The following is a 12,050-nucleotide window of genomic DNA, read 5'->3' on the forward strand; positions in this document are numbered from 1 at the left end:
AGCCGTGCACTGGATGAAGCGGCACTGCCCGTGGCTTGAGCCATCAAACGCAGACCACGGCAACCTTGGCTCACGTTCCAAACGCGCTTCATCCGGCGGTGCTCTAGGTGCGCGAAGCAGCTGTGGAGAAAGTCAAAGCTGCCGGCAGACTTCCTCCACTTCAAATTCATGCCTAAAACTTATAACCTAGCCCTTCACCATGCAAAACAAGTTTATTTCACCTCCCTTGTCTCCTCACTATCCCACAACCCCAAACAACTCTTTGGAGCTGATGAGGGAGTGAAAGGTTTCAAAGAACAGGCCCCTGCGACAGACCTGACTGCTGGAGAACTAGCTGTTTATTTCAAAGAAAAAAATTGACAACATTCGAAAAGAAATCTCTGAAAGCTGCATGGCTAGCCCCGATCCCAGTTTCATCAGCACTGCATCTACTCACTATCTACATACCAACGACAGAGGAAGAAGTCTCCAGGCTCCTTTCCGCTGCCCACCCCACCACCTGCACTAGTGACCCTCTCCCCTCTCACCTCCTCCGCTCCCTTTCCCCAGCTCTCATTACTCACCTCACCACAATCTGCAACCTCTCCCTAACCTCTGGCACTTTCCCCTCCTCATTTAAACACTCCATTATATCCCCTCTGCTTTAAAAACCAACCCTGAACCCAACTGATGCTGCCAGCTACCGAGACGTCTCAAACCTCCCCTTCATCTCCAAATTACTGGAACGCCTGGTCTACTCCCGCCTTACTTGCTTTCTCTCTGACAACTCACTCCTCGACCCCTCCAGTCTGGTTTCCGCTCTCTACACTCGACCGAAACTGCCCTTACAAAGGTAACAAATGACCTGATGACTGCAAAGTCGAGAGGCGACTACTCCCTACTAATCCTCCTTGACCTGTCTGCTGCATTTGACACTGTTGACCATAACCTCCTTCTCACTATGCTCTGCTCTATTGGTCTAAAGGACACTGCTCTCTCCTGGTTCTCTTCCTACCTCTCTGACCGCTCTTTCAGTGTTTCCTTTGCTGGTTCTATCTCCGCTCCACTTCCTCTTGCTGTTAGGGTACCCCAGGGCTCGGTCCTTGGTTCTTTTCTCTTCTCTATTTATACTGCCCCAATTGGACAAACCATCCACAAATTTGGCCTCCAATACCATCTCTACGCTGAGGACACCCAACTATACACCTCCTCTCGTGAGATCTCTGGACCATTCCTCCAAAATATCACCGACTGTCTGTCCGCTGTCTCTAACACTATGTCCTCCCTTTTTCTCAAACTAAACCTCTCTAAAACCGACCTCCTTGTCTTTCCACCTTCTAACCGACCTCCCCTCAACATCTCCATTCCAGTGTCTGGCAACATCATAATCCCCAGATGGCATGCCCGATGCCTTGGGGGTCACACTGGACTCTGACCTCTCCTTTACCCCCCATATCCAATCTCTGGCCCAAACATGCCACATGCACCTCAGAAATATTGCTACAATACATCTGTTCCAAACCACGGACACGCTAAAGACACTCGTGGTCACCCTCATCCACTCCCGACTTGACTACTGCAACTCGCTACTCAATGGCCTCCCCCGCACTAGACTCGCTCCGCTCCAATCCATACTAAATGCGGCAGCTAGGCTCATTTTTCTATCCAGTCGTTATTCAGACGCCTCTGCATTATGCCAGTCGCTGCATTGGCTGCCCATCCACTGCAGAACTAAATTTAAACTCCTCTACCTCACTCACAAAGCTTTGCATGGCGCTGCGCCACCATACATCGCCTCCCTCCTGTCAGTACACCACCCAGCCCGCTCACTCCGATCGGCTAACACCCTCAGACTAAACACCCCTGTAATACGAACCTCACATGCTCGCCTACAGGACTTCACCAGAGCAGCACCCATCCTCTGGAACGCTCTACCCCAAGGCATCCGAACAATTCCCGATGCACAAAATTTCAGACGTGCCTTAAAAACGCACCTCTTCATAGTAACATAGTAACATAGTATGTAAGGCCGAATGAAGACATTGTCCATCTAGTCCAGCCTGTCTATCCTACTGTGTTGATCCAGGGGAAGGCAAAAAACCCCAAGGCCAGAAGTCAATTAGCCCTTTTGGGGAAAAAATTCCTTCCCGACTCCCTAATGGCAATCAGACTGTTCCCTGGATCAACCCCTAATAGTTCCTACCTGCCTATATACCAGGATTGACACTTAACCTAAAATTTATATCCTGTAATATCCTTCTTCAGAAAGACATCAAGTCCCCTTTTAAACTCCTCTATGGATTTTGCCATCACCACTTCCTCCGGTAGAGAGTTCCACAGTCTAACTGCTCTTACAGTAAAGAACCCCTTTCTGTGTTGGTGATGAAACCTACTTTCAGGGAAGCATACCAAATCTCCTGACCTAGTCCCTTGCCCCTCCCTATGGTGCCCCACCCTGTTTGCCTTCTAATAAATGATCTGTACATGAAATTTCCTATTGCCTGTGTTCCCCAATCCATTTGTGTTTAACTCAATGTACCTCACATTGTAATTGTTGTATTGTTTTGCATTTATCCATGCCTGAAAGCGCTGCGGAATAAGTTGGCGCTATACAAATAAAGATTATTATTATTTATTCTTTGGTTCAGTCCCATTAAAGTGAATGGGATTGAGCTACAATAGAATGTACAGGACTGGGCTTGGTAATGAAGCGGCTGCAGCGCTCACTGGAATACCTTTAATCAGCTGATCGTGGAGAGGATGGGAGCTGGACAGGCCATGATCATCATAATTCATAGTCTCCTAAAATTCCTTTATGAAACAACTTTTACCTCAACTTTTAATCCGGCCTGGAAGCTGATGCCATCATGGATGGTTGTCTGGAAGTCTGCTATGGTGTAATATTCTTCTTCGACGTGCGGAGGGGTAGGTGGTTTAGGGAGATTTAGTCCTCGTGGCTGATATTTTCCCATCAGAAGAAAATAAAACCATAAAAATAATGCAATTAGTTTATATTCATTGCCATATAAATGCTGCAATAAGTCGCAGTAATGAACCCTAGAATTACATACATTAGCCAACAAAAACAGATAAATCAGGTCTTACAGTACATCAATAGAAATGTTCTATTACTACGACAAGCTATGACAAAGATTGTACTTGTATCAATTATTGCATTCTATGAAGAATCTTTCAGTATTTAACAGATGACACATCTGACCAGACTGTCCTATAGCAGCATTTACATTACTATCAGGCATTGTGAGCTACAAATACATCTTCCAGGTAAGGTTATTGGAATGCAGTCATTGGGAGTACGCAGCGTATGGTAGCTTTACACTTAAAGGGGTATTCCTGTTACAGGATGTTTTTTAAAGTTTTCACCTATCCATTGGATGGGTGAAAACTGATAGATCGTTGGGGTTTAGCTGCTGGGCCTCCCACTGATCCTGAGGATGGGAGACCCATGTCCCCTCTATTTCAGAGTTAAAGACGCAGGCTCCCATTTCCATCGTATACTCCATCCCTCTCAAAAGCGCAAACATGTGGCAGAGTGTTCCGCTTGGCTATTTCTGTCCGCCCCATAGAAATAAATGGAGCGATGCTGCTCTTTTTATTTCTATGGGGTAGACAGAAATAGCCGAATGCAACACTTGGCTACGTGTCTGCGCCAGCTATACTGCAGAAGTGGGCTAATGCATCTTCAACTGTGAAATAAGGGTTACATGGGTCCCTCATTCTTCGGAGCAGTGGGGTTCCAAATGGTCGGACCTCCACCGATCTGTCCGTTTTCACCCATCCAGCGGATGGGAGAAAACCCCCCCAAAAAAACCTATGACTAGAATACCCCTTTAATCATATTTGATGCCACGAGTAACCATGCTCAAAAAGGGGTATTCTGGCGATTCAGAATGAAAATGAAATGCTTGGTGAGCCAATGACCTGTCATTTGGCATTATAACTTGTTTACAAAGCTGCAGAGATATTGCTTTACCTGCAATAATGACGCGTCTATCCAACCTCTCCTGTTTCACAAGATGACTAGAGTGAAAGGGCCATGGTGCCATTAAAGTGCACTATATGGCATAGCAATATGGTGGAAAATACCTTTAAAGGAAGCTTAAGGGCAAACTCACACGGGGGTATGTTTCCTGCGTATTACACGAGCATTTTCTACATGGGTAGGATACGCAGTACACAGCAGATACATGTACATGCGGATTTGCTGTCCATGTTAAATCCCGGTAGCCTATATAGGTGAGGAATAAGCACCAAAATAGGACGTGTGTAATAAGCGCGTGAAAAAAAACCAAAGGTGCAAGTGGCCCAATAGACCATGGGATTTTAGCATATCATACTATGCGGGCAACAGACACCCGTGTCAGCCTGCCCTCAAAGGATTGCAGGCATGAGATGAAGAAAGAATACTAAAAAATACAGGTCTCATACAAAAACACAATAAAACCTAGAAGCCATCGGTCAGACCATTTACTTTTTTGTGGTTTTTAATATAAAGACGATATATAAATCTTGATAACCTAGCAAAACAGTTACGTCAGGCAGGAAGGGTCGGGGCTGAATGATTTGTATAAAGCGACCTTGACCAGAAGTATCATGATAAGAGACTCGTGTGAACACTATTTTGTAACAGTCTAAGTGTGAGCGGCACCAATACACTTCTCACAATCCGGAGCAGAGTGGAGACGAGAAGTCTTGAGAGCTGCCAGTCGTAGGTTCTTGTAACAATGTGTTATTATAAAATAGATTCATCAGGATTTAAATTTTAAAAAAATATGAGAAAAAAAAAAATACAGTTTGTAAAAAGAACTGCATTTATTACCATTTCCGCTCTGCAGGCTGTATTTCTAATTTTTTTGTTGTCTCTGAGCTGGTGGAGGAGTCTAGCTGTTATCACAGAGTCTTCTATACACTGTGCACAAAGAAATATATTGCACCTACTTCCTAACTAACTGAAGCACACACAGACACATATAATTAGTGAGGACACAAGAGAAGTACTGAGCAGTGCAGATGCGATTTCAGTAGCTGTAATTCACTTGCTATTAGTTGCAACCATGCCTGCATGGGTCTCTCTTAGAGATGAGAGAGCGTACTCGCTAAGGCAAACTACTCGAGCGAGTAGTGCCTTATGTGAGCACCTGCTGGCTCGTCTCTAAAGATTCGGGTGCCGGCGGGTGATAGCGGGGAGGAATGGGGGGGGGGGGGGGGGGGGGGGGGAAAGAGATCTCTCTCTCACGCCCCCCCCCCCCCCCCCCCCCCCCCCCGCTCACTCCCGCAACTCACCCCTCTCCCCCGCCGGCACCCGATTCTTTAGAGTTGAGCGGGCAGGTACTCACATAAGGCACTACTCGCTCGAGTATTTGCCCTTAGCGAGTACGCTCGCTCATCTCTGGTGCTTACATCAGGATGCGGTCTGGCTCATACTCCTTATCCTATACTTGTCATAGCAGCTGTTCACTTCAAAGGAAAAACACTACAATGCCCAGAATGGCTGCTACAAAAAGGGTTCTCATTATGAAGTGTCCCGGGTTATAACCACTGAAGAAGCTGCAGCGTACACACAAGCACTATGGCCTCTTCAAACTATTGAGCTGCCAAAAGTGGGACCCCCACTAATCAAATATTGATGGCCCACCATGGGGATAGAGTAGTTTGCCTTAGCGAGTATGCTCGTTCATCTCTAGTCTCCCTACCTTCAGCAGCTCACTCCACCCTCCCCTCACCTATCAGACTTCTAAGGGCAGCATGAGTCATCATCACTTCCTGATCTCAGTATTGTATTGTTATTAGAGATAAGCATCACTTGACAACAGGCAGTGGGCATCAAGTTAAGGGCCATTTTACACGGGATGATTATTGCTTAAAAATTTGTTCAAAGGAATTAATCTGAGCAATAATCGTCCAGTGTAAATGCAAAAAAATAACCTTTTACTATTCATTCACTATTCGTTACTACTGACTTTCAATCAGCATAAAATAAAAATCAAAAAAATCAATGGATCACAGGCTTATGGTTGCGTGTAAACGCTTCCCACTAAGTGATTCACATAGCATGTGAAGTGCTGAGCAAGAAGCCCACTATCCAGTGGTGAAATCTGTCAGTGTAAACTCTCTGCATGACCACTAACAACCTTAGTGGTGACGCCAGCGCTCCTGCAGTCATTTAGACAACGGTCATACCGTCTAAATGGAAAATCTGAAAGAAGGGAGACCCCTAGGGACCTTCACTTTGGAGGTACTTTTTTTTGTCCTGAAAAATCCATTTTAGGTAAATAAAGTGATAGCCAATATAACTGGCAAAACTGACTATCACAAAAAAGTTAGTGCCCGTTTAGACAAAACGTACTATGGTAAGGTCCCGGCGAGGTGGTGGTCTCTGTCTCATTATGGGAGATTCTGTTGGAAGAGAAAGTATATTTTAGAATGTATACTGTATAACTTATACTTCAGGGGTCAAGCAGACATCATTTTAAACAACTAAAGGAGTTAAAAAAACAAACAAAAAAACTTTATTGATACCTGGCTCCTGGGTTCCCACAAAAAAAAGTACAGGTTATATTTCAGAAGTCCATATAAGACCTGGCAGCCAAAATATCAGTAGAAATATAGATTCAGCATAACTTGTCATCTATACATGCAACTCCCCGCTCCGCCTATGCTTAGGAGTCCAGTGGGCGGTCCTATCAGTGATTCACCGTATGTACAGTCATATAGAGGAAGTTGTCAATCACCGATAGGACCACCACGCTGGACTCCTTAGCACAGAACTATACATCAGTCTGCTCAGCTCCACCAGCCGTATACCATGCTACCCGCTGATCAGACACCATGTTCAAAGTGACAGGTTCCCTTTAAACTGCAAGTATTTAGGTGGAGACGGACATTTCGAGTTGAATATAAGGAGTCTTACTTCGTTTAAAATCTGTGAATGGAAGTTGACGACTTGGAGCTTCTCTATCCCGACCGGCATGGTTCTGCTGCCTGGAGATCCCATCCAGATCTAGAGCACTGGAGTTGGCACTGGACCCCGAGGCTATCTTCTGAGACAATAAATCTGCACTGACTTTCTTCAGGTAGGATGCTGGGGCCCAGCCCTCGGCACCTTTGTATCTGTAACAGGACAACGAATCGATGATGGATTCCTAGGGATGCTTATATGTAATCGTGTATTCACCGCGTATTAGCGCAACATTTGAATGAGCCAGTCTGCATTCTTTTTTGCATGTATTTGCACACAAAACCACACAGATGAAAACAGAGAGCGCAAGCAATTTTTGGTTGTGCAAATACGCAGTGTATTTGCACAACTGGAATGTGCTTACGCCTGTGTGAACGAGCACCAATAGTGACCCCCATAGTAGCCGCAGAATTAATAGTGACTCCCTATAATAGCTCCAGTAGTAATAGTGACCCCCCCCCTAGTGGCCCCCTTAGTAGTCCCATGGATGCTGCCCAGACAGAGGCCGATAGCAACCCTCCGTACTGGCCTTTGTCTAGGCAGCATCCCTATAGGCTTTACACTTATCCAGCCTGCACCTTCGGTGCAGCAACGCAGACGCTGGCAGGGAGAGGTCAGACTTAGCAGCAGTTGCCGCTGTCTTACTGCAACTACCGGCTGGGTGAGTAATGCCTGTTACCATGATGCACGGCCGGAAGGCCACATAAAATGAGGTAGCGGGGGTCCGATTCAACTCCCGGGCTTTGTGTTTTACGTGTGTGCCTTAAGCTGTTCCCAGGCACCTCTGGCTGTGCTTAACTGGGTGAACAAAGCATAAGAATATGCTCATCCTTCTAAAGGCAGACATCAGGGCAAGTAGTAAACTGCTACCACCCTCCTTCTTGGTATCCAACATATTTGCACTGTAGACATATCTGTGGTCAGAGCAGTTAGTATTTACATACAGAATGTTATGTTCTACATTCCAGAGGAGGCTTCTGAGCTTACATTTTCTACCAGAATTCAAAGTTTGAGCAGCGCTTACATTGAGACACGAGCACAACCTAGTGTTGAGGGAGAGAGCAGCTGTGCACGGAATGCTCACTGAGCTCTGAACTTGTAGTTCTACAAGCAGCAATATCAGAGCAAGTCAACAAAAGCGTGCAACTAAGGCTCCTTTTACACGGAACAATAAATCATTCGCACGAGATGACAGAGATCACTTATTTGCTCGTGCAGCCTGTTAATACAGGCAGATAAATTATTCGCAATTTGGTTTGGAATTGCATTTGCGTATCGTTTAGTCATTCACATTGACTAGTACAGTGAATGTGAACAACTGAACGATCATTGTTCACATGCAGCAACATGCATGCGAATGATTATTGCTATGCCTGCAGAAAATGGATGAACAAGAAGTGAACAAATTCTTGTTGGTCGTTCAATCGTTGTCCGTGTTTACACTAAATGATTACACTGTGCAACACAATTGTTTGTAACAGATAAGCAGATAGGCGGCTTATAGTAACTTTAGTGCACTGAATTCACATATGATAAGTTTTTTTCTGCCACGTAAGGTTTTCAAAAAATGGGGAATAATGTAATCCAATTGCAGTTGTATTGTATATTTAGAAAATCTGCCTATACAATTAATCCAACAGGCTCGCTATTACCCTTGCTTAATAAAAAGAACAAAAGTGATTGTGCAACTATTCTGCAATCACTGTTACACACTGCGTGCTGACTGAACACTATAAGGGTGGGTTTATGTAACATCTAGGGTTTGTTTCCACATTGCGTAAACACTGCGGATCATCCACCAGTAAGTTGTAACTAATGAACTGTGTTTTCACAGGTCATTGGTTAGACTAAATAAAAGGATCAAAATCATAAAACAAAAATACATATTTGGTATCGCGGCGTCCGTAAAAGCCTGATCTATCAAGTAATGCATTATTTACCCCGCACAGTGAGCATCGTGCAAAAAAAAAATGAAGAATGCCAGAAATGCGCTTTTTTTGGTCATTCTGTCTTTAAGAAAAATGCAATAAAAAGTGATGAAAAAGTCGTATGAATACCAAAATGGTACTAACGCAAACTACAGGACGTCCCACAATAAGTGAGCTCTTACACAACTATGTGAATGGAAAATTTAAAAAGTTATTGCGCGCAGAAGATGGCACAGTGTTATCGTTCACATTTGCATGATATAACAATTTTTTGTGAATTAAGTGTTTTGTGTTAAAGGGCCCTCACTCGCTGTAATGCACATTTTTGTTTCTGCTATTGTGTGAATGGTGAGATTGAGGGGCCTCTTCATACCCTCCATTGAATGTGTACCATGATGGATTATGCATACAGCTATAACCTTAGCTGGCCCGTTATAAACAGCTGTATAATGTACAGGAAAACACATACCTGATTTTCCACCATCCCTCGAGATTCTTCTGGATGACCTCCACTATGGCTCCTTTATCCAGAGTGATCTCATCCTGATCTCTTGCAGTGTAAGGATAGATAACGCTGTATTTCTCTTCTGTTTGTAAGAAAAATCAAGAAATATACTGAATTAAAAGCAGACAACAAGCCCTTCATGGTTGGATTCTCAATCCTTTAACTTTACTTGCTGTATTTGGAAACCAGCTTCTTTATTTTCTCACAAAAAGCAGCGATTTTTGCTGAATCTACAGGGAAGTGGATAGGTAAGGTCTGAGGTCTGAATGTCCACTTATTTAACATAAGAATACTATTCTAAGACATTAAATAGCTTTTATAAAGTCGGATCCAAGACAAGGGTCAAGACTTTTCATACATTTATATTGCCTATTGAAGGTACAACAGGAGATCTCAAAGGGAGAGGGTAATAATAAATCACTAAAAGGGGCAAAGTTTATATAGAAAGGATATAAAAAGTGTAAAACAATGGTAGATTAACAAAAATAATTAATAGACAACCTGCAAGGAAGGCCATTAATAAAGCTGCAGGTGTAACGTCAGCATGTGCTTGGCATAATAAGAAAATGGTTGAGGTTTCAATAACTTCATAGCAGCATACCTGGGGTCGCATGTTGTATATATTATGAATTCATAATGCTGGTGGTCCTAGTTAAAGGGATATTCCCATCTCGGCCAAACACAAAGCAGTGATGAGAACATTGCTCTGTACGAGATGGCCAGGATTGCAGCAATGGACCAGCATAGCTGTGCTTGTGTGTTCCCGTAACAGTCATAGAAGTCAATGGGAAGCTGGAGCGCTGTCTTCTGCATACTCCTGTTTTCACGGAGCGCTCAGCTGATATACAGCTGAGCGCTCTGAGCGGGGTATACAGAAGACAGCTAGACCGCTTGTCTTCTGCATACTTCTGCTGTGTTCTCCGAGCGGGATACCAGCTAAAACAATAGTATCAACAGTATCCCGCTGAGAACTCAGCGCACGGCACTGATAAGTTTGCTGAAAGACAACGATGAGTAAATAATTAACAAAAGCTTCACAATGTCCGTGCAGTTAGACCCAACGATTCTCGCTGAAAAGACGGCTTTGAGTGAGAATCGTTGGGTCTAAATGAGCCTATTTAGTTTGCGGTCCTAAGCATATTGCGTAACCGCCATTGACTTCAATGGGAATTACAGAAACAGAGTAGTGAAGTTGGCTCAGCTACTTCTGTAATCCAGACCACGTCTGGCCACCTCCTACAACTGGGTTGAAGACCCGCACCTATCTGACTTTTAAGGCATATCTATTGGATATGCCATAAAGGTCGGAGATGGATATACCCATTTAAGCTGCCCAGACAAGTGTGCATATGTTCTCAATGGGGATGGAGGAATAATCTACCGCCAGGCACCTATGGCGGAGGCTTACTGTATCTCCAATGAGAAGATCAGGTATGTTGAAATCTAAAAAATGCCCCATATTTCTTTCCCCGCAGAATTTGCTGATGGGGGTGTATGGCACAAATCCACAGACATGGCTAGTTGGTTAGCCAGATTTGGCCAACATTCATCTAATGTGTATGGCTGACCTTAGAGTGTAGGGTATATCGAAAAGTGTGGTTGTAGGGCAGCTTCTTGATCTCTTTAGCTACAAATTCAGGTAGTAGTCAATGGATTTACCGTGTGTATTCTGGATTTAGAACTGAACGGTAGTTCCTACTTCTCATTGCACCATCTTTATGGTAAGGAAAATATCTCTTGCATGCATACTTTACTTGGAAGCAAAACAATTTTCATGCGAGACATGCAGACACCAATGGAAGGATCTCATGCAATAGAATCAGCCATAGACAATAAAACAAGCCTCTCTGCACCTGGACCCCATCCACTGGTGTACAAGTCCCCAAGTGTCCTTCGGCGGCCGACGTGCCTAGGCAAGGACCAGTATCTCCATGGGGCTGGGAGCATGTTGGGAGGTAGGAAGTAACAAAACAAGAAATGAGGAGCTGTCAGCTTTTTCCAAATATCCCTTTTTATAATTGGGTTCTTTTAGGAATCCAAGCAGATTGTCATATTAGAACATTAGCATCACTTCCTGTTGTAAAAATAGTCACTATGTCTCACTGAATTACCAGTAGTGCAGTGTATCTTCTGAAATACACCGATAAGACATGTATAGACAGCACATGACACAAACGTTGATATACACACACAAATGTGATAGAAAGAACAGTTTTTAGTTGACAGAAGTATTCAGTCTTTTCCTTTATTCTGGAAAAGTCATTAAGAAGTGTAAATCTGAGACAGGAAATGATAGTGGTTTCTATGGTACCATGCATTGGCACATTCTTCTGTGGTGGGTGTTAGCCAGGATGAGGTCACACAATAAAAGTGGTGACTTATTCTTTACCTTCTTCTGGCTGAATGGTGAAGTCCTCCTGTCCTCCATCCTGAGCCTCTAAGCATGTCGCAGGTACCCATCCTTGCTCATCCGCAGTGCTGACAAACCACCAGCCTAGGGTCAATAAATGGTAACCATTTTATAAAGACTTTCTTCCATCCTGATTTGTCTTAAATGATAATCACAAACGTGAATTCTTGTATTCTGTGAAAAAATACTCAACGGCAATAAAAAAAAGTGAATCTTACATACTGCACACAGCCAACTTAAAGATTTATT

General features: G+C 43.9%; 1 protein-coding gene across 1 annotated transcript in view; it reads right to left on the bottom strand.

Moving 5' to 3' along the window:
- The window catches only part of SH3PXD2B (SH3 and PX domains 2B), a 144,986-nt gene that overhangs the window by 7,367 nt on the left and 125,569 nt on the right, over positions 1-12,050 (bottom strand). Inside the window, exons 8-12 of the mRNA XM_066591284.1 lie at positions 11,781-11,885; positions 9,356-9,473; positions 6,911-7,110; positions 6,347-6,396; positions 2,811-2,936 (exon numbers count right to left, since the gene is read on the bottom strand). Coding sequence (XP_066447381.1) covers positions 2,811-2,936; positions 6,347-6,396; positions 6,911-7,110; positions 9,356-9,473; positions 11,781-11,885 — 599 coding nt within the window. The remainder of the gene's footprint in view (positions 1-2,810; positions 2,937-6,346; positions 6,397-6,910; positions 7,111-9,355; positions 9,474-11,780; positions 11,886-12,050) is intronic.

The sequence above is a fragment of the Eleutherodactylus coqui genome, chromosome 2 (assembly GCF_035609145.1).
Source record: "Eleutherodactylus coqui strain aEleCoq1 chromosome 2, aEleCoq1.hap1, whole genome shotgun sequence".
Taxonomy (NCBI): Eukaryota; Metazoa; Chordata; class Amphibia; order Anura; family Eleutherodactylidae; genus Eleutherodactylus; species Eleutherodactylus coqui.